The sequence below is a fragment of the Sinocyclocheilus anshuiensis genome, unplaced genomic scaffold (genome assembly GCF_001515605.1).
Source record: "Sinocyclocheilus anshuiensis isolate Anshui unplaced genomic scaffold, SAMN03320099.WGS_v1.1 scaffold54, whole genome shotgun sequence".
NCBI classification, from domain to species: Eukaryota; Metazoa; Chordata; class Actinopteri; order Cypriniformes; family Cyprinidae; genus Sinocyclocheilus; species Sinocyclocheilus anshuiensis.
In genome coordinates, this window is record NW_015547654.1 from 527,977 (window position 1) to 555,925 (window position 27,949).

The 27,949-nt window shown below is 38.2% G+C and overlaps 2 protein-coding genes across 4 annotated transcripts; one reads left to right on the forward strand and one right to left on the reverse strand.

Annotated features, from left to right (window-relative positions):
* Positions 1–705: 705 nt before the first annotated feature.
* On the reverse strand, positions 706–27,780 carry fam91a1 (family with sequence similarity 91 member A1). Of its 2 annotated transcripts, none has more exons than XM_016504289.1 (24): positions 27,474–27,780; positions 17,894–17,978; positions 17,520–17,671; positions 16,496–16,553; positions 14,389–14,456; positions 14,051–14,164; positions 13,579–13,669; positions 12,646–12,708; positions 12,338–12,444; positions 12,214–12,252; positions 10,815–10,927; positions 9,676–9,785; positions 9,398–9,507; positions 7,370–7,456; positions 6,923–7,052; positions 5,905–6,053; positions 5,361–5,495; positions 4,817–4,930; positions 4,635–4,707; positions 4,372–4,509; positions 3,954–4,061; positions 3,683–3,806; positions 2,536–2,605; positions 706–2,184 (listed from the first exon to the last, which is right to left on the reverse strand). In XM_016504289.1, the coding sequence occupies exons 3-24, from the start codon at positions 17,601–17,603 to the stop codon at positions 1,999–2,001; spliced, it is 2,271 nt and encodes a 756-aa protein (XP_016359775.1). In that variant the 5' UTR covers positions 17,604–17,671; positions 17,894–17,978; positions 27,474–27,780; the 3' UTR covers positions 706–1,998. The 2 variants fall into 2 exon arrangements, with proteins under 2 accessions (XP_016359775.1, XP_016359774.1); XM_016504288.1 differs by lacking the exon at positions 27,474–27,780 and adding an exon at positions 19,040–19,323.
* klhl38a (kelch-like family member 38a) lies at positions 22,136–27,439 on the forward strand. 2 transcript variants are annotated; one of them, XM_016504290.1, is made up of 4 exons: positions 22,136–22,382; positions 23,226–24,582; positions 24,665–24,770; positions 26,121–27,439. In XM_016504290.1, exons 2-4 carry the CDS (start codon positions 23,227–23,229, stop codon positions 26,408–26,410), a joined length of 1,752 nt encoding a protein of 583 aa, XP_016359776.1. In that variant the 5' UTR covers positions 22,136–22,382; position 23,226; the 3' UTR covers positions 26,411–27,439. The 2 variants fall into 2 exon arrangements, with proteins under 2 accessions (XP_016359776.1, XP_016359777.1); XM_016504291.1 differs by lacking the exon at positions 22,136–22,382 and having other exon boundaries at positions 22,500–24,582.
* Positions 27,781–27,949: the final 169 nt, after the last annotated feature.

A 27,949-nucleotide genomic window follows, 5' to 3' on the forward strand; every position in this document is an offset into this window, starting at 1 on the left:
AAGACTTTATTTACAGTCATTTCAACTGTAAATAAAAGTATTTACCCTTCCAATTAAGTGAAAAATAACATCCAAGATATATTTAAATACATAGATAATGCCAGTTTTGTTTTTCTACATGCACTGCTTAGAAACATGAAAGCCTGAAAATACAGAGAGACTGAAGTAGAAGGTTATATTCCTTTTGTACAAGTGTATTTCTGTGTAAAAGTTTCGCAGCACATCTACAATAAAAATGGATAGGGTAGCCACCCGTTGTGTCAAATTTCCTCCCATACACACATTTCTTGAAATATTGAAAGTTTCTGACTATAGTCACTGACCTAGTTTTAAAGAGCAAGCCTCCAGATAAAACGAGTTTTAATTATTAAGCTACAAGATTAATTATAAAATTAATGACAAAGTCAAACCACTACATACACTGGCCTTGTGCATATTGTAGGATGAAAAATAAAGAGCATCTCGATATGAATTGTTGACAGGCAACATCAGATGCTTTTTTTTCCTTCTTCTTCTGGTTTGTGCTATTCCTATGATGACATGCCCCATTTCAGAGCCTCAATGCCCCCTGGTGACACCCTGAATTTGTGTTGCTATAGTAATTACAGCCACCGGGGAGCCAGCCTGTCTGTAGCCAACCCATCAACAACCTGAAGAAAACAGCTTTTTAAATGACAAACTCCATGCTAACACTTGCAATGGGAGTTTTTGTAACATATTTATTAGTACGTTCATATACTTTTTACATACTCATTTGTTATGACATATATTTTGGAGAATGGGATGGAGTGAGGGGAAAATGTAACTTCTGTACCCATTTAATTACAAGAGCATGTTCACAGTCCCATCAAATACACTACAACAGAGCGTTCCTAAAATGCAGGGTGACTTTATAAAACTATCGGTTATTTTTTCTCTAACACTGTGACAGGGTCAGGCACGGAGCCGGTGTTGTTTTGGGTCGTATCGATGCAGGAAGGAATGGAAAGGGGAAATAAAGAGATGAGGAGAGGATGGTGCACAATACACACAACGACTCTACACACTCTTCATGCAGCACCAAGATCTCTAATCGGTCTTCATACACCACTACCATAAGGTTTGATTGGGGAAACACTGGCAGCACCCTCAGTAAAGGCTTGAGGGGAAAAAATCAGGCCACTGAGGGGAATTTAATGCTGTATTACTGCATATTCGCACAATAAACTCTAAACTTATACTGATATTCAACACATCTAGGTACTGATGGATAATCGATGACCTTGTTGTCACTACTTGAAGGTTTGTAGACAAAAGCAGATAGTGGGAACATGTTCAAACTGGCCTAGTTGAATAAACGCATTTGGTGATACAGTAGTCTAATGGGCACAAAGCAAATAAGGCAGCGCAAATTAAAATAATAGTAAAAATCAACATAAAACAAGTTGGTCTTTGGTCTCAGTGAAGCAGAAACGCTCCTCTGCCAAGCAGAATTGAGACGGACAAGATTTCCAGCTGGAATACTACCTAATAAACCGTAATCAAGTCCCAACAAAGGTCTTGATTTCCAAAAGAAAAAAATTGAATAAACCTGAATGTCATCCACAGGCTTTGTGCAAAACGTAAACCTCAACTTTGTGTTTTCAAACCCTGCTGATTCAGTCAAGTAGTTTTTGAGATTTTGTGCAGTGATATCATGCATCAGGTCACAAAACATGGTAATACGAGTAGGGCGACTTCATCCTTGGATGAATGGATTGGTCCTATGTTTTCCAAGCAAAGTCTATATACACATTAAAAGGTTTTTTGTAAATAGATTTTCTAGTTTTTGTTTGGGTGAATGGGATGTGTGATTGAAGCCGTCGGGACTTTACTCTGGACGCTTGCATCCAGACGTGACGGATGGCGGCAGCAGCGCTTGATGGCTGTGTGTGATTGAGTGCCACAGGTAACATGGTAACTCATGACATTAGCAGTGTATGGTGTGGATCTGAACAGGGTTATTTTGAGGGTAGTGTTTTATGTGGGCTGATCTCTCTGTGGGGCAGAGAAGTGCAGGGAGGGCGGCGCTCGGCCGCTCCATTCCTTCAGCTCGCCGTCCTTGAAGATTAGGTTGATTGCGGGGAGGGGGACCCCAGACTCTGCCGGGGGCTGACTCGGGGGACCCCAGACCCCGCTGTCAGGGTCCGCGGGCTGTTTTCCATCCTGTGAGGGACGGTGAAAAATAGTCAACTCAAGACACATACAAAGAACACCTGACAGTGAAAAATACCATGGGTCTCACACCAATTTTATAGAGATTGCACTCTCATAGAGGAAATATTTTAGAGCAGAACATGACTAGAAAAAAATATATCCACTATAGAAATGTCCATGACTTTATAAGATTTCATTAAGTTCCTGTAGGAAATAGCTATTTTAAAACTTGCTGATACTTCCTGGTTTTCCATGACTGTAATACAGCTGAATGACATCTTTGAAATAAGACATTAGCACTGCTCCTATGAACTAAACCCACATTATACTCGGAACAAAATAAAATTGGTGAAGATTTACCTGGAATGAATGAACAAAACTGAGAACTTTTAATGCCAGTTTTCGACTGGAATGTAGTAACTCTTGAAGACTGCAAAAGAAACAGTGTGTTCTTTATTCTTTAGTCCAGTTTTAACATATATATTGTAATTAAGGCTGTCAAAACGAACATAATTAAATATGCTTCATTTTTCTTTTAATGCATTCATTCAAGAGACGTTGGTTCTGATTAAAGAAGAGGCCAGTCACTGAACTATCACAGAGACAAGTGTGATTTCTCACACCACCAATTTTAGTGTTATCTGTCACTGTGGTAGGGGCGATAATATAAAAAAAAGCCAGCGATGATAATAAAACGTGCCAAAGGTGAACTATTTATATTTTTTGTTCTGGAATGCATACATAGAATTGGTACTCTATGTGTATGATTATTTAGATGTTTATTTATAGCATGTTATAACATGTCTAATTATAATGAAAGCTCAACAAACCGTCATTTGTACAAACATGAATGTTAATTACTTAATTACAGCAGATTAATTATATCATTACATATTTAATTTAGTTTTATTTCTGGAAAAGGAACTGAATGCATTAACAACAACAACAACAACAAAAAATACTACAAAATTAACTTGACATTTAAAGCCACAGTCACATTTAAAGTAATGTACTCGCCCAAAAATTAATTTTGGATCATTTTTAACCAAATAGTTACAGACTGCAGCTTTAAATTTATTGCATGTAATCTATATATAACAATGAACATATTACAATAGAAAAAACATTATTTGAATTCTTTCTCAACAATATTAATAAATAATATTATTATTATTATTATTTCACAATAATATTGTGAATAGAAAACAATCTTACCAACCCCAAACTTTTAAATAGAAGTGTATTAGCCTTTTGCCACTTTTATTAATATAGATAGTGGACAGAGGACAGGAAATGATAGGATAAATAAGTGGAACAGGGATCAGTAAAATAATGGGCTGGATTCAAATTTGCTTTGCTAGAAATATTTGCAGACATGCATTGGCACATTAAGCTATGGTGCTCATCGCCGCTCAATATGCCAGTGCATGTCTGCAAACACAAAAAAGTATTTTTAAGCACTCTTAGGCACAGTAAAAAAAAAGGGGACATTTGTTCAAGTTGTCACCTGTCTTTGCTGCAGAGTTTGTGGGAGACGATCCTCTGACACACTTTGCAGTTTAACTCCGAGCTAAAAAGAGGCATCCCAAAGCAAAGCTCCAGAGGAACCCATTCATCCTCACTGGACAACACTGGGAGAGTGAACAAACAGGATTTTCTGAGCACCTCATACTGACTCGGTCACATGACCCGATTGATTATCAGTACCCACAACTCTATTCTGCATGATTTCTCAAACAAAATCTGCAGATTCTGGCTCTCAGTCAAAGAACACCTACCTTCTGTTCCCGGTTTCTTGCTGCCGTCTCCGTTATTCTCCTCCGTAACCAGCTCAAAAGATTCATTGCTTCCGCTGGCATCAAGCACTCCGCTAAGCTCAGGGTCTCCTGTGAGGAAAGCACAGAGAGGGAATCTCAAGTTCCTTTGAGACCCTGAAGGTAGCGTTCAGGTTTCACTCTGATTAGTGATGCAATCAAATGTGTGGACTGCAATTAAAACATTAATTGAATTAGAGACCTGCTCTAATAAAACACACTGGCAAAAGCTTAAACCGGTTGCTCTCATTCTAATCTAATTGCAGCACTTATCGATACAGCCCTGGAGTGGCTAATGATCAGTATAGGGGCTGTCCTTATCAGGCATTTCAGAGATCGGTTAAATGGACAGTTAGAATTAAGAAGAGGCTCTTAGCCCCACCGTCGGTGTCACTGGGTCGTCTGCGATGTCTGTTGTTGTGGTTGAGCATGGTGATGTAGCCACACTGGTGCTCCAGATCCACTTTGTCCCGCAGGATCTTAAGGGCTTTGTGCGCACACATATTGGAATATGAGAACTCTGGGAGAGGCAACACAAATCGGAGCGGCCAGTTAGAAAGACTGGGCTATTCAGAGTGCTAAACACATCTACAGTGGCCCTAAAAAACCCTGGGCCACTATATGTATACACAACTAAGACTTTACCTGCTTTAAGGTCTTCGTCGTCAAATGGGAATGGGACATGGACAGTTTCACCGTGACCGTGCATTCCATGACCCTGAAAAGAATGATTTTGTTAAATGTTTTAAAATGAAATTAAAATGAGATTAGATTGAGAAGGTGTTAGATATGAGAATTCTTGGGTATTCAGGGTCTCCCTGTATTACCTGGATGAGCACAGCAGAGTGGGTGAGGGCATCATTCAGCATTGTTAGCACGTTGGATGACGGGACAACCCCAGGGTCATGACCCCAAGATGTAATAAGCAGTCGGTCATAGGCCTGAGTAACATATCAAATGATTATGTAAAAGTTATTTTACTTACAAAAAGTATATATATATATATAATATTTATTACAATTATATATGATAATAACAGGATATTTAGCATGTTTATAATGCATATAATGCTGTCAAATTTTTTGGGACAGTAAGTTTTTTTTATTTTTATTAAAATGAATACTTTTGTTCAGTGAGAATGCATTCAATTTATCAACAGTAAAGACAATTATGTTTATAATTAAAGAATGCTTAAAAATGCATTACAGTTTCCAGATTTTGCACACAACTGTTTTCAATATTAATAATAATAAGAAGAAATGTGAACAGGCTTCTTCAAAAACATTAAAAAAATCTTAAGACCCCTAATATACATATATACATACAAAGTACAAACAAAAATGAAATAAATATTTTTTTGCTGAAACGGACCTGAAAGATCTCTGGCAGCTTCCGGAGCCTGGATCCCTTGGACAGCAGCAGTGAAGGAGGGCCTTGACCAGTGACAGAATACAGATACAGTTTGAACCAGATGGAGCTGACCTCAGGAATGGCTGGACCAATGTGCTGGAAGAGACACATCAGACACATATAAAGCCACTCTAAGATAAATGGCCAACTTCCAACCAACAGCTCCTAGTGACAAAACATGTAATGAAGTGTAGTGAAATGAAGTTATTCCAAATGCACACCGTAACTTCTCCCCAAGGCCAAATGCTGACCTTATTTGCAAAAGACATCTAAACAGCATGTAAAAGATCATTATGGAAATGCAGAGATGTAGTTGGTGGGTAGCATTTTTGTACATGGTGCAACTTTTATAAAGAAACCCGGAGGCAAAGAAAGACCTATTTAGCTTGAATGATACTCTCAAGAGGACAAGGATCTGACTGCTCACTGAGCGCACGCACAGTCTCGTAACTCCCAGCGTTCACACATCCCTCTCTACGGGTCTGACTACAGTCTCCTGGGCTACCTGAGGCGTGCAGCTGCTGATTGGCCGTATCTCGTTACTGAGTGGCGCCATGGAAACTAGCAGTTTGTAGTTTTTGTTCAACACACGGCTGCAGGTGGCAGGGTCCAATCCCAGCAGGCTTTCACAGCGGAGGAGGTCCAGAGGCAGGCCTGGCGAGAAACACAAACACAAACAGTGCCAACCAGGACGTGTGAACATGCGTCTACTTGTACCGCTCCATAATTGAAAGAAAATTTAATTTAATAAAGATCACAATGATACAGTTTAAATAAGGACACTGATAATGACGTGTATTACCCATCAGAATCGTTTCCACAAAATATTAAGCAGCAAAAACTGTTCTCAACACTGATAATAATAAGCGTTTCCTGAGCAGCAAATCTGTACATTAGAATGATTTTTGAAGGATCATGTGACACTGAAGACTGGCGTAATGATGTTGAAAATTTAGCTTTGCATCACAGGAATAAATTATATTTTTAAATATATTAAAATAGAAAATTGTAATAATAATTCACAATAATATGGTTTACTGTATTTTTTAATAAATGCAAATAAATGCAACCTTGGTGGTCATATGAGACATCTTTCAAACACAATTAAATTTCCTAAATATTCCAAACATTTGGCCACCTGTGTATATTTTTTATGATGTATTGTTATATTTCACATGCTCAATATGTATAGTATATTTGATGTATTTGCTTTTGCTCTGAAATTACTACATTTACTTAAAATTAATTTTTCTATTTTTTTTTTCGAAAATGAATTTTAATTAAAATTAAGAAAGAGAAACTATTATTAATACATTTAAGAACTAAAACAGGGTAAATGATTATTGCATCCTTTTTGCATTGTTAAAAATCCATCCATGAACATTTTTAAATGAAAAGGATTCAAAATAACTGATTCATAGAAATACATTTAATTTGTAAGCAACAATATAACATTTAATACATAAATATTTTATTGATCACCCAGGTCTAGCATATACAAGCCCTCAGATACTAACACGTACCTATATTTGGTACATCAGGGCCCTGATCAGGCGTGAGATCTTTGTTGTAGCGCAGAAAGAGTATTGTGTTCCTGAGGGTCAGCGCATGGTCAAAATATCTCTGAGCCTCTCCTTCAGCAGTGCTCTCAACCTTATAACATAAAAGCATCCTTATTAAGCTCAACACACAAAGACAGTCATTATGTCAGTGAGTAAAAGAACGTGTGCAAACAAGAAAAGAATAACTAAAGGTTGGAGAGATATTAAGGGAGAAATGCAATAGCCTTTATGCTTTTGTGTGCGCAAGAGATGTGACAGCAGTGCCAAAGTGAAAAATGTGAGTGTGTGTGCTGTATAATCAGCCCCTGGCGGTGGCCCCTTTCTATTTCAACACGAGCACAGAGACGGAGATTGTCTGTCCACTGTGTGTCCCTCAGCTTCTTTTGTGTCCTATAATAAGGGTATTACCTTCTCCAGTTCCATGAGAAAACTGTCCAGGGTCTCATCAGACAACTTCCCCACCTCAAACATCGTCACGGCGTGGCTCTTCAAGTTCTGAGACGAAAAACACCACATGAAATCCCGATATTTATAGATGATATACTAAACATATTTGATGATTGACAATCTTGGAAAACCCTTGAGTTCACTAAATCAGCAGTTCTCAACTGGTTTAGCTTCAGGGTCCAGCTTTTCCACTGGACTTTAAGTGGTGACACAACAGTACTAAAACGGTTTAGAGTACAAAATTGAATTTCGATGTTTTCATGCTCTCGGCAGGCAATAATTCACCACACTAAACACATTGTGGAGGGCACAAACCAGGTTTTGTCTTTTCAGCAAGTGAACTCATATTTAACATATTCTGGGTTGCATTTAAGTAGTTTTGTTCATGTTTTTTAGGATAAACGCATGTCATACAACTTGCCCATATTGGCATCTGCTTCATTTGGCTGCTTCTACCAAGTAACAGATAAATTGGCATCTAAATACCACAGAGGACAATTACTGTAGTAGGGATGCCCGACATAAGTATCAGTAAGATCGGATATAGGCTGATATGAGAGTTCTTAAATTTACCGTTAAAGGTACATATTGGCTCTTTAATAATGCATTCTTCTTTCCCTTATTTTTACATTTAGATTACCTTTGCTGTTGTCTAACGTTTAATCAAAAACAGCCCATAACTAGCCAAATATTGCCAAATATCAAAACTCAAAATATACTACTCCTATGTTATGTGTTATACACAAGTTTAGAATTCTGAATTTAGATTTTGAAAATCACTATACAGCACTAATCATCAACATAACGGTTATTATAACAGTGTTATAAAACTGTAATCATGAGGAGCTCAAAGGCTCCCTACCAGTGCCACTCCCTCACAAAACTTATCATTAAGCATAGTTTTATCATTGGTAGAATGTTAAATGGGTAAAAATATTTCAATTGAAGCATTTAGTTAAATACAATTTATGTAATATGTCAAACCTTTAACCTTCAGGAAGGCAAAAAAAAATAAAAAAATAAACCCGTGGCAACAGTTTAAAAGTAGTTCCACGGTATAACCACAGACTTGGCAACCCTGTCCACAATCTGTTTTCAGTCACAACCCACCAACTTTGAACCAGTGCACTAAATATTATCAAACACCTTTAAAGGGGTCATAAACTGAGAAATCAAAAATCCCTTGAACTTTTGATATATAAGGGGTCAATTGAAGTATTGAATCTGCCAAAACGACAGCTTGTGGAATGTGCCACTTTGTGATATAATAGTGTGGCTAAACATCGCCTCCGCAGAAGATGATCAACGCCTGCTTCTACATCACTGCATGTTTAGCCCCGCCCACTGACTCGCGCACATAGTAGGTAAATGACAAGAGCAGCAAACGCAGGTCTACACAGAAACCAAACGATAAACTTTATTTGATGAACTTTATTTTTAATTGAAGTTCCAGACCGCGACCGCTTTGTTCACTTCATTTTACCGTGGATTCGTTTACAAACAAGGCACAATTCAGCGCAGGATTTTCAGAAAGATTGAAACGAAAAGACGATGCTGTGAAAACTATATTGGATCCGATGTCGCACCACACAAGTGTGAGTAACTGTTTTCATTACGTGATCACTATTGCTTTGTCTGTTATTACAGATCATTTGATATGTACTGAGTATTTATGCGTTTTTAACCTAAAACACAGCAGCATCCATTTAAGAAGGATATAGGCTGTCAAACATTCTCAACTGTTAGCCAATCATAGCAGTGGGTGTTTACTTCAGAGTCTACAATCCACCACGCCTATTCAGAAAGAGCGCTCTGATGAGTTTATGTAAAAATCTTGATAACAAGTGAATCTCAGAGAACAGTACAAAATAAAAAACAAAGGCAGTTCATGACCCCTTTAAAATACACAGTAAAATAAGCCACATGTAGTGTTTCAACTAATGTCAATTGTAAAGCAGAAATACTTAAATCTGTGAATGAGACACTAACAGGGGACAGATTGCCCATCATGAGGAAGGCGGTGAGCGTGGAGTCAAACAGGAAGGCGATCCTCTTAGTCGGGGCGACTGGAATACTTAGACTGCTCACACTTGCAGTGTCTAGAGGACAGGGAAAAATCACACAGTCAATTTAATTCACGTTATTATGATTTCTGTACTGATGGGAGCCAGACTAATGTTTAATAATACACTGAAGTAAAGTGAGCTAGTGTCTAACGGATGAGTGGAAAGCTCTTTATAATTAAATGAAAGCTGTTGTGCTCTCACCCTGGTCCTCCAGGCTGGTGGTGTCTGTATCAGTGGCTGAGGAACCTGCCTCCATCACTGGACTGCCACCCTCCCATGACAGAAGCATCTTCTGAGGGTCCATAGTGCCTCTGGCAAACGTGAGAAAACACTCAGATATAAAACACAGTGAAACACCAGACTGAAGAGACATTCACACATATAGCAACTGCTGGTCACATTATAATGAGATTTTTTAACCAGCTATACATTCCCATTCTGATTTGATTTGATTCTCAATCACAAGCTCTTGATTTAATTCTGATTTCAATTTGTTAGTGAATCATTTGGGAATATTCAAGCTACAATGTCAACAATTACTTACCACATTAACACTACAGGTTCTCTTTATTTTTCCTTTCACGTTTCCAAATAGTTTAGCCATTATAAACTGTTAGATTATTAGATATTAGATGCAAAGTTAATATAAGACATTGGTACAGAGAAGAGGATTATTCCGATTTTTCCAGATTTTGAATGAAGAGTTGTTATAATGTCACTATGAAGAACACAAAAAACCAAAGGTTTTCCTTTATGGGAAATTAATAAATAATAATGCATAACAATTACAACAATAATATAATAAAAAGATTTTAATTTTATTGAAGAATTCATTACTTTTAATTATTATTAAAAATTAAAGTATTATTATCTAACATGTTTAGCATGATAATTAAATAAATAGCTAGCATGGTGAATATATATGATAGAGGTGGAGTACTGCATGTGTTCGGTGTCAACAATTATCCACCACTAACCCAGCGACATCTGCTAGACGTGAAGTGGCACAAATTATGTTTGGCAGACATGTTTATGCATCAATTAAAATACCAATCCTAGGATTTTAGGAATCAATATTCAATTCATTGGAAGGATTTAATCCTAGTCATATTTGTGATTATGATATGGTATGGCCAGATTATGATATGGCCAGCCCACCAATAAACTCCGGGCGTCCAGCAGTAAGACTGGCCACTATGACCAATAACACAGATAAAATCTCTTAATGTGTGAACGGCCCGGAGTTTGAGATTTCTAGAGCAGCAAGAGTTTTGTTTGTTTCTTAGACGTGAGCCAGCACTAAAAGCCTATTCATCAGTGTCAGGTATGTCTTCTCATACTTGAGTCTATTGACCGAAGGGGCACTCTTCCACGAGGTGTGCAGCTGGTCCGGGCTGATCACCTGACCCTTTTTGATAGCGAACCCCAGGCGACAATACATGGACACTGCATTCTGGAAGACAACAGAAAAAAAGTCCAATATTCATACACAATCCAGTGATGATTATTAACTACTATAATAGCATGTTAGCACAGTTAATTTACGAGGAAGTCAGTCTCTGAATTATGTTTGGAAAGCATCCACATACATCTTCATGAATAAACCATGAATATTTTCACCTGACAACAAGAAACATCAAATCTGTTGCATCCAACTGATTCTGCAGCTAGGCCAACTAAGATAAGGTTATGAATACATATTCCCTTATTTTTCCAAAGGTTATTTTCTACATGGCCATAAGCACGACTCTAGGTGAAGTGGAAAAGAAAAGAAAATTGCGGTACTGTCACATATGAAGATAAAACTCTGTTAGCTATTGAGAAAGATTGAATAGTACTGGAGAAAGTAGGTCAGGATTTGGGCTCCATACAGCCTGATACTATATTCCCTCATTGTACTTTAAATTATGGTGGGAAAAAAAATAGAATTTAAATATCACTGTGTATGTGTTGTGTGAGAGAGTGTTCGTTATTTTAAAGTAATTCGTAAAAAATGAGCAGAATTAAATTCTTTATAAATCATTCATTAATAAAGTTCATAAAACTATTCTTATATAAATGGATACTTTGATTGGCTTTATAAATGATTTACAAAAAAAGAAGAAAAAGAAAAGAGAAAAAAAAGTCTCATGTTTCAAAAATAAGGTCCAATATTCAAGCTTTTCCAATGAAAGTATTTGTCTTCGGGCACATTGCTATCAAAAGGAACCATGTCTGCCACACATACACACTGACGGCAATGGATCTATTCAAATATACTCTGTCATCATCATTTACTAAATGAATAGGTTTTCACTAATAGGATGACTGCAGGAAACATTTCATTCTATTTGTCTTAGCAAAATGTCAAAGAGATAATGAAAATAAATACTTGTGTAAAAATAAATTCATTGTTAAAGATCGTGTCCTTCGAGTCACATCAGAGTTGGCTTTTCTAATAAGGAGTTATGGATTTTCATGACGGAGCACATGAATAAGCTTGTTTTCCACTCTGCCAGATACTGAAATGGTGCTAAACAGCTACAAAGGAAATGTGTGAACACGATGGTTCTGTCCTCATTCTGCATCATACATTCAAAGAAGGACTCGCACAACCCATCGAAAATTGCCTTTGCGGCGGTAATTCCAGAACCGGTGCATCCTGGATTCACCGTCCTCCCAGTCAGCTATAAAGGCATCATTTCATATCAAACATTCCATGTAAATGGCCTTCCATTTTCATCCCTGCATGACACGTACCTTCACCAGGCCCAAGTCAATCTCCAGTACATTAGCCAGCTGAAATGACAAACAGAAAAGTGCTATGAGATTCTCAAAGACAAGCAGAATCACTAAAAAGAAATGAAAAGTGCACTGCAAACACCTCCGACACATTAGTCTGCTCATCGATGGAAACGAAGATTTTGTAGAGTAGTGTTTCGAAATAATCACCCTGGACTCTGTTCATGACAAATCCCTCAAGCGGCGGCACTGAAAATGAAAACCAAGAAGAGTAACCTAGATGTTTTCTCTGCTATTCTTCCAAATGGATTTGTGATCATCCTATCAACACTTTTTGATCAATGATTCTCCCATCCGCTATTACGTACAATCTGTGGCGATGGATGAGCAAAAGAGGTTTTTTCCAAAGAGGTTAAAATTAAAGCCCATTTGATAAACTGCAGTGCTTACCTGATATACAGCTGTCATCTGATATGGGCACATCAAGATATATATAGCCCCGGTTGTACAAACCTGAAAAAATGGAGATGATAAATAAATAAATTTCTTGTACTGAATGTACCACCCATAAAAACACAGGGCTTCAGACTGTGACTAAATGGTGGCTTTTTCCAAACACTTTTCCTGCATGTGCGACTACATTTTGTTAGAGGTCGTACTGGTCTGACTTCAAAATTGCCCCACACTTTTGGATTGTGCGCTGCCATTATCTGCTGTGCATGGAAACCAGTCAGCTGCACAGGCCAATGGACAGCTCTGCGCAGACCAGTACAGACTGGATGCAGAGACTATGACAGTTTGGCTGAAATGTTAAATATTCAGTAAATATTATGTTGTTTTTATTATTATTATTATTATTATGTTATTAATATCATATATTAATATAATAATTAGTGGAGTGAGGGAATATAACTTTTACTATTTTAATCTTTTTATTATTATTATTCACCGTGGCAGTTATGGAGTCCCATTTCAATCTGTCAAAGTTTAAAAAATCTGTCTATCAAAATTATGCTTATATAAAATGTGTAAATAAAAATTATAACTAAGAGTTGTCAAATTCTGGAACATTATATCATTAAAACGTGCTTTTATGGGTCAAAATATGCAATATCATTGGTAATACAAGGTGCAATACAATAATAATGTCACAATTATTTTTTTTAAAGGCCTGGTCACCAATGCTAGCAAATCAGTATGTTCCACCATATGCAGTCCTGAAAAAGGATGACAATCAAAGCAAAGTCTTTTACATTACATTATTACATTAATGCTAAAATAGGAGTACACTGACTTGTATTTATGCATAGAGCATGACCTGGTTTGATCATCCTTATTTCAAGTGGTCTTCTAAAAAACTGAAACTGTCTCAGTGACACTCACTCAGAACCACGTTGTACTCCATTGATCCAGCCAGCTGGGGTCCAGAATCTATCATCTTATCAATGGCCGTCTTCTCCGCCACAGAGCAGATCTGGAATCAACCCAGCACAAAAACAATAAAGGGCAGAGGTTTTTCACTCCAGTTACAAACCTTCAAATGAGCAACTAGAAGACATTTTGTCCTCTGATAGTTTCATGCGGGAAATATGAGGGAAAATGTAGCTGTTGAGAATAATTTGGTTCTTTGTTTTGATGTTTTGCTCATCTTTTTTATTTAAAAATGACATAACTGTTAATGGTGTGTTTGAAAACACAGTTACACCATAAAAGAAATATTAAATGAATAATTTATTTCTATTCTCATTGATTCCATTTCTTTGAAGTAATATTATTTCCCTTTTTCCATTTCCAAAAGCCTAATGTAATTTTATGAACAAGACTAAAGAAACATTGTTAAATTAATCCACCTTACCCTGATGTCATCCTCGGTGATATATCCGGTCTGTACCACCCACCAGGGCTCTACTGTGATCTCCACAGGTTTTGCTGGCAGGAGATCCCGAGCCGATTTCCTCCGGAAGAATTTCTAGCCACAGACAGATGCTGCTTAAGCAACAGTGTGAGGTTATCACCGTGTGTGCAAAGCACTGCTCTCTATGGATTACATCTTTCATCTTCAAAGGGAGCAATGAAACCATCCAGATTTGAGAACCATCTAATGAACATCATGTTGAAATCCCAGAAGATATTCCATGGAAGTAAACCATAACATCCTAATTTATCTACAGCGTAAAACCAAGAGCGACTTACTTTGGAAGATCTGCACTGGTTCATTAGGTCAATGTACTGGTTCCTGCCAATCCCAAGCAGCCTCAGACCTGAAAGATCAACAGTTAGATCAATAAATACGCTAATGGACACTAACTACCAAATACTTTATGGATGGACATCTAATCTGCAATCTATGACCCGGTTTACACCAGGATCGGAAATTAACGAGGGCAAAATCTTGGGAAAAATTCAAGATAAGGGCACAAAAAGAACAAAAAATTTAACTAAATCAATTTTGAGTCAAATGTGAAAATGTTTTGATTGAAGTGTTGAGTGTAAGACAGCTTCAGTGCTTATAATGGGAGTCATGGACCATTTGTAATGTTTTGTTTTGTTTGTAATTGTGTAGATACATTTGTCAACATAAATGCCATGTCAGAAGCAGCTTCTTTTCTACCTCTGCAGTGTAAAGATGTCAATAAAATTTGATTGGTAAAAGTCTATAGTATTCACTACACATTGGTATAAAAAAAGCAAAAAAATCTGCACACTGTTGATTCCAAATTTTAAACAAATTTTTGATTAATTGTAATCATTATGATCACAACATGTAATCATTGCCTTAATCGTGTTCTTTGTTTCTGCTTGAATGCGTCATTAACTGCATGATTTTTATTATAATAGAACTGTACATTTCTGCCATATGGACATTACTTCGACAGTCAGCTCTGATAACAAATTACTCTTAATTGTAACGTAGAAACGTGCATCTCTTGTAAAGCTGCTTTAAAACAATAGGTCTCATTAAAAGCACTATACGAATAAATGTGAACTGAAATTAATAAAAATTGAATTTTGAGCAGAATCATTATTTAAACTTTGGATGTACATGTGTGTGCATTTAAAGCACAATGGATAATTGATAAGTGACCAGGCAGCATTACAAACACTTGGTTTGAGGTTCACAGAACATTTTGGACCCAGTTTTCACCTCTATTGAGCGCTGACCACTTATGCATGCAATTGGTAGGACATCATAAATGTCCTTTAGTGTTTGGAGGAACCTCTGTGATTTTAACATATTCCTCTATGCCCCAGATTCTGCCTTCCTGGGGCCTCAGCAGCCTGTCCCTCACCATGCATAAAGGCACAGGGGTCTGGGATCATTAGAGAAGGCCAGGCCTGACCACGACGTGCCAGGCATGATGCCAAAGGCTGTGGGGTGAGCTGTGAAGGGCAGGAGTGCAGCTTCACTTCAGACAAAGAGATTAGAGCGAAAAACCCATGCATAGCCTGCTGGCTACCTTCTGTCTACCCAACCCAAAGACCATGTTCTGTGAGATCTCTGAGCATGCACAGCCAGCTATTATGGGCCAATTACAATTGATTTGTTTCATAACATAGTTTAATAATGTGCTATTATGCCAATGATTTTGTACCCAGATGCTTTGGGGTACAAATATATGTATGACTGTACAGCCTTGCACAATTCACTTTAATCTTTGCTTGCAATTCACATAAGGTTGTTGACATCAATTCCCCGAAGATACGCCGGCACATTTCTTTCAGTTGAATAATGACAAGACATATGGGTAAATATAAGGGGTTCGTAAAATGCAATGATACTCTAAAAATCAAATTCTACATTTTTCCACAAAATAATATGTGATGGTTTGTCTTGTTGTCAGGTGCTTGTACACTATTATATTGCTCCTTTGTGGTGATTGCAAAATCAACCTCATGCATTAACTAATGTTAGGAAATGAAACCTTATTATAAAATGTTACCCATGTTTCTGTATATTCATATATTTCACATTTTCTAAATATTATTTCACTAATCATTATTTAGTAATGCATGTATGCCACGTCTGAGCCACATTAAACAGTAAATGCATCTTTTTGTGGAATATATGGCACATTTAAAGCATCAAGAAAGCAATGCCATATTTCTTCTGAAGAATTAGCAAAGTACATTCATTAAAATATTTATATTCACTATTAGTCAGAGTAATTCTGTGCCACTTCACTCTGAGTGAGCAATGTACAGTCGTCTCTAGTGGCTTGTGGCCTCGTTATTGTGCATGAGCAGTCAGCAACAGTAACAAATAATGATTCCCAGCTCTGACAGAGAGAGAACAACTTACAGTCAGCAGCAGTGAAGTTGGGCAGGGAATCATAACTCTTCTCACAGTTCATGATGTCCTGAATGAAGGGGAAAGAGATTGGGTCATGCACTTGCAATCAAATGAAATCCAATGAAACAATAGTTTCACCTAAGAGTTACGATTCTGTCATCATTTACGCTTCCTCGTGCCTTTCAAAACCCATATGACCTTCTTTCCTCGATGGAAAACAAAAAGAAATGTTTACAGCAGATTGTCCAAGCTGCAATTTTCCATAGAATGCAAGTGAATGATGATGATTGATTTTTCTCACACAAAGCAATAAACTACTTGTTGGACGCTTTTGTGTTTTTCTTCTTTTTTGGAGTTTGGCATCCTGGTTCCCATCTACATTCATTGCATGGAAGAGAACATTAAAACTTCTCTTTTCTCAGAAAAAAGAAAGACATACAAGTTTGGAATAACATGAGAGTAAGTAAATAATGATAGTGAACTTTCCCTCTGAATGCTCTCAGAGCATTATTTAAAAACTTACTAAGAACACCAGTAAATGAATTTGCATAAGTGACACCAGAAGCCACAAGGACAGAAAGCAGACACTGTTGTTATATACGATAAAATATGGTAAGCTGACACTCTGCATGAGTCATTTACAGTAATCCTCATATGCGCAAACAAAACACTAACTTCTAGCAAACAAACCTGTCTGAAGCATTATCAGAATGCAGAACTTGTACTGTAATGAGCTTATGAGTTAATCCTTCTCTATCGCCACTATCATTAAAGGAAGAAAAACACTTGCAAACTAGATCAGTAAAACACTGAACGCTTGGATGCCAGCCCATGTCTACCATATGTTAAGACTGTTTTCACAGAATCAGTGATAAGTGTAGACAAAATAATGTGGTAGTTTGAGAACATTAAATTAGTAAACTTCCTATTCTCCCCATCTCTCTCTTTACAATTAAAAGCTGCAAAAGAATAATAAATAAGAATGAAAAAGCAATTATGGTAAACATTATTCAAATAGTTGACTTGACCGAACCTCCATGATGCTGATGTAGTAGGAGAAGGGGGTGACCCGCAGACCCTTGACCATGATGTCAGACAGGTGGTAGGGGTAGAGCATCAGATGCTCCCGGCTGTACTTCAACAGCTCTTCATAATACTTGCGTTCATCCTTCTTCACATGCCTGACTGTTAGAGAAGAGGTTTTTGACAGTGTTGTGGGACACTAAATCAGAGAAACGAGGCTCATTATTTCAATTTAATTACATCTGCTGACAGGAGCTACAATGAGCTTGTTGGTCTGGCCAGAGTGGAGTGAGAAACACAAATGGTTTGGAACAATGTCAGAATGAAAAATAGGAGTTATGGAAGAGAAAAGCAATAGATTTTCTCCGTTCATCTAATGCTTACCTAGGTTATTGCGGAAGCGAAGCTGGTTTCGGATACTGTACAGAAGAACCTGCTTGTCATATTCACGCTGCGAGTTTCCCAGGCTCTATAAATAAAGCAAGTTGACAATTAAAACACTGCAAAGCTTTTTAACAGAAATGAAAATGCAAAAATATTTAGTTACACAATGCAAACACATAATATTTGGCATTATTGAATATCATGAATGTGAAACTGACTTTGTCTATCTGATTTCAAATGTCAAAAATCATTTCCTTCTGAAAAAAAAATCTAAATTTGATCAAATATGTCCAAAGCCACAATTTATATGCTATCCACATTTATTCCTACTGCATTTGTCTAATTTGTTCTCCTTTTAACCCGCTGATGCATGGTTTCTCTAGCCATAATTCTTCTATTCTATATTGCAGTGGACAAATAACTCTCAAAATATATATTTTTGATTAAAAACTAAAATAAATCAATCAATTCTAAATATCAATAAACAATTATAAAACAATAAATACAAATACATAATGATCATTTACATTTTGTTCACTGCAAAATAAAACAACATGAACTATTGTTTAATATTATTCAATAAAAACTAAACATTATTTGAATATATTGTTCAGTGTAATATATTGTACATATTATTTCAAAGCATAAATAAACATTACACTATTTTATTCCCACATGCTTTAATAACTTTTAGAAGAAACATCTGATACAAAGTCGACACAAACACACACTAATGCAATGATTAATTTATATATTAAAAAATGCAATTCCCACAGTTTTTTATGATTAGATATCACGCAGAGGAATCTGATGACAGTAACGAAACTATAATTATGATGATGATGATGATGTGTGGATGTGTGTGTGTGTGTGTGTGTGTGTGTGTGTGAGTGAGTGAGTGAACGTTTTTTAAGACTGTGATGGTGTGGACTGAGTTACTTTATATAAACCACTCATAATGTGACTGTGCCTCTGCTTTTACACAGTGTGTGTGTGTGTGTATGTATGTGTGTGTTTACGGATAACTGAATGAATGAGATGAATGACAGAATCTCTGGAAATCATGCTGACGCTGTGAATTATTATGCAGGCAGGGCAGGCAGTGATGGGAAAGTCAAGTCAGATGGTGTTTGTGTGTTACTGTACCTGTTTGACATTAGCTGGCAGTTTGTTCCACGGGTAATTCTGCCTGATGTGAAATTCTACGTCCGTATTCATTGCTGGACTCGAGCTCCACGGTTATTCAAACAGATACTCACGGGCTTGCGGGTAAGTCCGAGATGACTATACCCTCCCGGTACTTATTCAGTGATAAGACACCGATAGGAAATTAAATGTCTCCTTTATGAAAGTTATTTTAGCCTTGACAGTAAACGTCCACTTCCTTGTTGTATTTTTAAGCCAGCCTTCGTCACGCTTCTGGCTATGTACGTCACTTCCGCTCAGTGCGTGACGAAAGGGGATTGCAGTCATGATTCGGCACATATATGTTAAATATAAGAACAAATCAATTTTCTATACTAATTGGGTTAAAAATTGTATTCTAATGGTGTTACAGTTGATAAATAATGAAGGATATTACATTACTTACATATACTGAATTTGAGAAATTTGGTATTCCAATACCTCCGCGTGAATATAGTATTGTAATTGATGCAATACCAGCAGGATTTGTGAGGCTTTTAAAGGGATTTAGTGAATCTAAGCAATCAACATTTAAAAAAAGAGATCTTATTAAACGGTATTGATATCAAAGATAGAAAATGTAATAATACATTTTTTAGATGTTTGATTCACTGCCCTGCAACACTTCGATGTAAGTAGGCTACTTCTGGAATAACCATTTTGAGAATATCAACTGGAAATTGATTTGGACTTATAATAACAAATTCTGTGTCACAAATAAAGTTAGTGAAGTTTACTTTAAAATTATACATATAATTTATCCAACTAACCAGTTTCTCAAGAGATTAAAAAAAAAACACATCTGTTCCACCTTTATTTGACCCTCTAACTAACACTTTCTATTCTATTTTAATTCTACTTTATCTATATTTATCTTCTTGTTTGTTTTATTTTTTATTTAAAAAAAAAACAACAACAAAAAACTAACAAACACTAGCTTTCTATTTTTTCTATTATATCTACTTGTTTTTCTTTTTGTGTGTGTGTATATATATTAGTGGTGACAAAATTAGCGCGTTAACGCAGGCGATTAATTTTTTCAATTTAAGGTGTTAAAAATATTTAACGCAATTAACGCAGGGGCGGGGCTAGGGTTGGCCCCCCCACTCACAGCTGCTGCTTCTGTCACTTTTGCCCTTGATAAGAAGTGCATTTATTCAGTCGCAGAACGACTGAGAGTGTTTCAACAGCTGAAACACACCCGATTTAACTCGTCAGCTCATTAATAGAGACTTTAAGACCTGAAGTGGGTCAGAAAAGGTAAAAAGAATAAATTCTGTGTCACAAATAAAGTTAGTGAAGTTTACTTTAAAATTATACATATAATTTATCCAACTAACCAGTTTCTCAAGAGATACAGAGCTGATCTCTCTGAATTTTGTGTTTTTTGTGGAATGCATGTAGAGATTGTTTTGCATCTTTTTTTTTTAATGTATGTATGTTCAATTTTTCTGGATTGATGTTGAATATTTATTTACTATGTTGAGTGTATCTAAAATTAATATAAGAAAAAGAGATGTTATATTTTATTTTGATAAAAAAAGATATGGATAAGAGTCACATTTTTATGCTAAATCTTCTAATATTATTAGGTAAGTTTTACATACACAAATGTAAATGGTCAGAAAGGAAGCCCAGTATCTCCCACTTCAAAGTTGATTTGAGGATTTATTTTGAAACTCTTCAAGGTCTGTCAAATCGGAAAGCAACCAGAACTATGGACACACTCAAAGAACTAAACTCCTCTTTTCTATTGTGATTATTGATGTATACCCTCCTTATTATTTATTATTTATTTATTTTTCTTTCCCTTTTCTTTTTTTTTCTTCCAGAAAACGTGAACACCGTGTTTGTAACCTTTTGGTATACTTTTGAATGTTAATTGTTCAGCATATACAATAAAAAAAAAGAAAAAAAGATTCGGCACAGTGTATCAGAACCTAAATATAAGTTTACATTTAGTCCCGTCTTTTTCAGTGGGTTCAACTGAATCATGAAAAACATCCGACTCAAATGAATGATTCATTCACGAATCAGGCATAGCTGCAGAGACCAAACATTAAAACACATTGCATTCAAATGTTGTGAGGGTGTAACCAAAATAAACCGTGATAGCTTAAATTGAAACTCATATGCTAAATCTTTGCCCACACCTTATTATAAAACCATCACTATCAAGATTTTGATACAAATATCTTCTGTTTTTGTTAAGATAAATGCATAACCACACCTACAAGCCACTAGGTAGGAAAGCAGTGCAGTAGGCAAAGCAAACACAGCTGTGTACATCAAAGGGAACAGGTGACATTACTAAAGATGATGCTCCCTTGCTGACATTCCAGACTCCATGGCATTCTGGGGCTGTCATATAATCTGCCTAGACGCATGTTTGTTTTTCTTTCCCTCTCCAGCAATCTAAACATGACAGTAATTCATCTTCTCCCAGGCCAGCATGCAGCTGATGATAGGGCTGGAAGGAGTATATGTACCAGTATCTAAGGTTCAGTTCATCTGATATGATTTTTTTTTTCATTTGCATGCTTTGGCCACCCTTTTCATTTTCTTTTATGTTGATTACATACATTAGTATACTTACATAAAAGCAATTCATTGCTAATCTATCACTATAGGACACTGACGGAAATATATAAAAAGATATGTTAGGTCTCTATGTTACATAAAGCCTGTGAAACTAGATAAATTGGTAGATATATTGAACCATGACTTGACTTAGAGCTTGATTTGAAGAACAAAATATTTAAAATTCTGAAAGGTGAATGCAACTTAACAGGTGGCAGGTAAATAGCAGCCCGTTTTGTTTTTTTACTTATTTTCTCAAGCAAGATGCAAACCAAGGTAACCGGGCCTAACTGTTCAGCTGTTCACCGTACTCATCCTAGCCATCAGCACTGCACTATATTTACCAGCTTTCTGGGTTACACAAGCCTGCCAAGGGGTGTGCACAAGCCCTCAACCCCTTCCTCTGTCCTCCGGATAAGCTGGGTTCTCTGTCACTGCCATAGAAAACACACAAAATGCATGGTGCACGGCCTACCACTGTGGGAGCAAACAAGGGGAGGGTCACATGTGAGCCCTGGACAACAGCAGCCCTCCAGACTATTCTCGGTAACTGGAATGTACACAGCGACCTCATGGCAGACTCCAAACTTGAGACCTTGTGTCTTTCTCCATGTCACTTTTGACTGTGTCATCTTTGAGAGAGAAATCTGGGAGAAATATATTTGCTTTTATCCTGCTGAACTGTGCCTGATTCGTCATCAACTTGAGTGTAAAGAACAAACAGGTGAGTTCAAGAGCTACTTTAAAAATATATGAAACAGGATTTAATTGAGGAAATGCTTTATTGTACAGATTGTGAATTCTGACAGAGCATTTACTTTTAAAAAGTAGTTTACCTCTTCTGAATTGTCCTGCTAATACAATGCAAGTTTTTAATAATACTAATAAGCAGTTACATGTTATGATCTAGCAAAATTACAGTCAAGATAGTGAAATCCTTATTTATTGAGATTTTCTTACGGCAGTTGTTGTTACGGTCATTTTCACAACTGCACTGGCGACTGAGAGTTTGCTGTCTATTTTAAATAAGTGCCACTGAAATATGATATGGTATCTTTTATCTTTGGGGAATACTTTCAGCCTTGTTGTGGTGTCTCAGAATGACATTTAATAATAAGAAAAAAAAACAATTAGCATCCCAAAATAGATGTCAGACAGGTCCATGTGATCTGGAGTGAAATAAAATAAGTAGCTGTCTCTGGGGTGATTAGACGACTTAGTGTTGATAATAGCCCCATGAAATGTCCTCGTCTAAATGGTTAGGCTGTCAAGGGCAAACCTACCGAGGGGATCAGAAACAGCTGGCAAGTGATACAACGGCGTTGATAAACTTAGCTTTGATAGGGAAATGTAGCCGCGCTCTGCACATGGAAGCATTAAAATGATTTAAGGGACACTGGAATAGAACGTCGTGGCCTGGCACTAAACATCAGGGGTGATAAAATAGAGAGAGGGAGAAAGGGAGGAAAGGTTGTGTGGTAGCCATGACAACAGCAAACCATAACTTCACCTATTCACCGTGACTGAACAGTAATTTACCAGTATTCTCAATCCTTTCCCTTTGCAGCATGGCTAGTACATCAACAGAGATCTTTCCATTCAAGGACCAAGAGCTCCCCGCACACCTCCTGTTTCAGTTGAATATACTGAGACAGGAGCAGATCTTCACCGATGTGATCTTGTGCACCGAAGACAAGGAGATCCCATGCCACAGGAACGTCTTGGTTTCCAGTAGCCCATACTTCCGAGCCATGTTCTGCAGCAACTTCCGGGAGAGCAGCCAGGCTAGAGTGGACCTGAAAGGCATCGCATCGGAGGTCATCGAATGTGTTGTGGATTACATCTATACTGGTACCATCACCATCACCATGGAGCTGGTGCTGCCCCTGATGCAGGCGGCCTCCATGCTGCATTACGGGAGGCTCTTCGAGGCCTGCTCCACCTTCCTACAGGAACAGCTCAATCCGGAAAACTGCCTGAGCATGATCCGGCTTTCAGAGATCCTTCACTGCGAAAGCCTCAAGGAGAGAGCCAAAGAAATGGCTGTGCGGTGTTTCTCGGACGTAGCTGCTTCTGAGGACTTCTGCGAACTCTCTCTTCCTGAGCTAATGTGCTACTTGGAGGACGACCGACTGTGCGCGGAGGAAGAGCAGGTTTTCGAGACGTTACTTGCTTGGATCCACCATGACCCCTTTTCCCGGCGAGGAGCCATTCATGACCTCTTTAAGAAGGTCCGGTTGCGGTACATCCATCCGACATACCTCTTCCAGTTTATCGCCAACGATCCACTCGTCCAGTCGTCTACGCTGTGCACCGAGATCATCGAGTCTGTGCGACGTCTGATGTTTTCCGTAAGTGCCAAATGCACTCAAGAGCTGAAGCCCCTTTGGACCACACCGCGTCGTTACACGTGCCGGGAGACTCTGGTGGTGGTTGGAGGCCGCAAGAACAACGAACAGACGTCTCGAGAGGCGCTTCTCTACGACGAACGGACACAACGGTGGCAGTGGCTCGCCAAACTACCTCTGCGACTCTACAAGGCGGCGTATGTGTGTATTCACAGCATTCTGTACGTGGTTGGTGGCCTCAGTCTCAGTCTGGTATCTGGAGATAGTGCAGTTAGCGCCACAGTTTATACTCTCTCATTGAAGACCAACCAGTGGAGGACCGCCGAGCCCATGCTGGAGCCACGTTACGCCCATCAGTGCGTCTCCTACCTACACTTTATCTTCGCTCTTGGTGGAATAGGGCCGGATAAGCAGATCTCAAATACGGTGGAGCGCTACAACAGCATGTTCAATCAATGGGAGGCCATGGCGCCGATGCCCACAGCAGTCCTACACCCTGCAGTCGCAGCCAACGATCAGAGGATTTATGTGTTTGGAGGCGAGGATGCCTTGCAGAATCCAGTGAGACAAATACAGGTAACAAAAGTCGTTCAGAGAATATAATCTGTGCTTCGCTCAAGGTGTGATCCCACATGACAAATGCCTTTGTCTCCCCAAGGTTTATCACATCTCCCGCAACTTGTGGTCTAGACTGGAAACCAGGACAGTGAAGAACGTCTGTGCACCTGCTGCGGTGATAGAAGACATGATTTATATTGTTGGAGGTGGGTTAAACTGTAAGAAAGAATATGGAAAATCTGATATTTAAAACTATGGGACCATGGCTCTACAAAAGAAAAAAAGCAGTTGTTGAGTAGGTGAATTAAAAAAGAAGAAATACCTTAAGTTTTAGTTGTTTTTTTTTAAGTTAAGTTTTTTTTTTTTTTGTAAATCATTTTAAGTCATCTTGAGGATGCCTTGGAAGTTTGGTCATGCCCCCTAGTTGGTGCTGGATTCCTGGTTGAGAACCACTTACCGGTATTTAATTTAGTTAGTTAATGGACCCTTCGCAAAGACCTTAGTTACTGTTGATACGTCCGACAAGCCATGCCGCTCTCACACAACACATCATGTTCTCACACAGTTAAAAATACATTGCGGAGCAAAGAGAACATTGAAAATGCGCCGACAGACAAGACAGAGCAGGTTACTTTTGGTATGAAACAGTCTTAGCTTTTAAATTTAGTCATTTTGTAAGAAAATCAATCAATAAATACCATTTTGTGGTTCTTTAATGTGCAGTTCAAGCGGCATATGAACCAATCATCTTTTCACATTTACTTAAAGCACGAAATAAACGTGAATGAACATCTGAAGGTATTTTAATTGCGAAAAGACGTCAATACACACCATTTTTCAAGTTTAATTCCACCGAAGTTAATCTACTCTCCTGTCTGATTTGTTTATTGGACAAAAATGGTGGATTCAGCGTTATGAATGGTCAGATGGCCTGTCAATCAATCACACTGCGAAGGGTCAGTTGAATAGACTATTAGTGCGTTCCAAACGGGATACATCGCCCTCCAAAGGGCACTTCGGAGTGAAAACAATCATGGCCACCATATTGAAGGGGCGTTCCAAACCGAAGTTCTCAAAACTGGCCACTTCAAAGGGCCCTTCGGAATGAAGGATTTCGAAGGGTACAACTGATGGACACTTCGGGCTCCCATGATCCTTTGTGCAGATTCTTTGCATGATGACAGCTCCTCCGTGTGGGCACGTGATGGGCTCCTCCGTGTGGGCACTTCAAGAAACAGTTGGTTGGTCCCCTACACCCTTCAACCCTTCGAAGCTCTCACTCCAGAGGGTAAACCCTTTGAAGGGATTAGGGGATAGGGATGAGCCCTTCCGAATGGAACGCAGGGAAAGATTTCAGATTGAATGGTTCCACTTACTTGGCATATACTGTATTATGATAAATAATGATGATGTTTAATGTTTAGATGAAATTTAATGACATCAGCGGTCAAGGGGAAAATCTTGCCCCTTTCTAGGATCACACAATAATCCAACCATGAAACATTATGCATCATTTGATGAGTTGATACATTAATTAAACTGCTGTTTATTTTCAGGATACACAAGAAGAGTGATTGCCTATGACACCAAAGCTAATAAATTTGTGAAGTGCACCAACATGAAGGAGAGAAGGATGCACCATGCGGCCACAGTCATCAATAACAAACTCTATGTGACCGGAGGACGTTTCCTCAACGGTCATGATGTCATCGAAGACTCGGACTGCTTTGAGTGCTACGACCCTAAAACAGACGTGTGGACTTCTAAAGGATCGTTACCGTACAAACTGTTTGATCACGGTTCACTGTCGCTGATCTGCGTCTCCAACCGCCCCAACCCACCATGACTGCTCAGAGAACACAACATCTCTGCTTGGGCGTCCCGTTCGCTCCCCTGCTCATTAAGGGAAATGAGAAATATGGGGCCACAGCGGAGACTGGAAACCATCTGAGGAAGGTTGCATTCGTTTGTGGGTTGAGTGCATCTCAGCTGTGGCTTTGATGGTATGCTGCTGGTGCTCGCCAGCATCTGTGCCGTCTTAAATCAAAAGAGATTTGAGCTGGCAATCGCAAGTGTCACAGTGGACCTCAGGGAGTGAGCCCAGGACCTCAGAGCAAAACGGCAGACTTATGCAATGTACAGCTGTCCCTGCAGAACTGTGACCCAAAAATCTTCAGACAGATGTTTCTCATCATGATCTCCTTCTCTCAGAATGGCTTGAGCAGTCAAATTTTAGTCAATAGTGCCTTGTTAGCATGAATTTAATTGGAATATGACAATAATTGGATATGACAATCTTTTTAGCCAGTGTAAAATCTACAAGCATAAGGACATGACTGTTTGTTGAAGTAATCGGTGAAGTGAAGAGCACATTCCCTGAGAGCTGTGGTGTGTGGTCAGTTCTATGTAATTAACGAATGCCAAAAACGAACCTAATGGATCATGAAATGCTTTATGTACCATGCACGCTAAAAGTATGTGGACACCTGATTCTAATTAACATGGTTTACTATTTCTGCTACAGACACATATCTAACAGATGCATAAAATCAAGCATACAGCCAAGCAATCTGCTGAGATTAATATTTTCAGTATGGGGCCCTTTTCTGTTCCAGCATGACAATGAACCCATTTCGGGGTTTGGAACATGGAAATGAACTGGGGTAAACTTTTATAGATGTACAAGGGTGATTATATTCAAATCAAATATGCTTTTTGGATTTCCAATTGCTCCATCAGCAAAATGATAATAATAAAAAAAAAATCAACAGCAGTGGTTCTCTAACTTTTTGACACGAAGGTCCCACCTTATTTTAGGGACAGCATTCAAAGACCCTCCTAAGCTGAGAAGCAACTATTAGCATTTTAGCAAGTTACCGTAATTACATATAAATAAGTTTAAGACTTACTGTTGGCCCACTGGAGGTTTGTCTGGGTCAGTGGTTTTCAATTCTGCTCTACACAATTTGCATGTCTCCCTTATTTGACACACTCAGCTGAATTCATGGAGCTTACGCCTAATGAGCTGGTGATCTGAATCAGGTGTGTTTAATAAGTGAGACAGAATGGTGGCTCCCAAGGACCAGGGGTTAAAGCTAGATGGGATACAGCTGCAGCTACTGGGCATGTGCACATTAATATTGTGTAATTTTTGTCACGCCTGAACAACAATAATTACTGTATTTGTATTATTGTAAGGGGTAGGTTTAGGTTTGGGGTAGGTGTAGAAGTTAATGAAACACAATCTAATAGGTAGCAAATTAATTTTATTCTTACTTTCCAGCTGCAGCTATATCCCTTTAAGCCACAACCAGGACCAGGGTTCAAAAGCACTGGCCTATAGGTTCTCTAGGTCCTGCTTGAGGACCAATAAACTACCATGTTT

Coding starts and splice junctions, on each gene's coding strand:
- klhl38a (XM_016504290.1), top strand. CDS start 23,227: ATGGCTAGTACATCAACAGAGATCTTTCCATTCAAGGACCAAGAGCTC. Junction 24,583..24,664: donor ATCCAGTGAGACAAATACAG/GTAACAAAAGTC, acceptor TGTCTCCCCAAG/GTTTATCACATCTCCCGCAA. Junction 24,771..26,120: donor CATGATTTATATTGTTGGAG/GTGGGTTAAACT, acceptor GTTTATTTTCAG/GATACACAAGAAGAGTGATT.
- fam91a1 (XM_016504288.1), bottom strand. CDS start 19,111: ATGAATACGGACGTAGAATTTCACATCAGGCAGAATTACCCGTGGAAC. Junction 7,053..7,369: donor TTCTCATGGAACTGGAGAAG/GTAATACCCTTA, acceptor TTATGTTATAAG/GTTGAGAGCACTGCTGAAGG. Junction 2,185..2,535: donor GTTTTGTTCATTCATTCCAG/GTAAATCTTCAC, acceptor CGTCCCTCACAG/GATGGAAAACAGCCCGCGGA.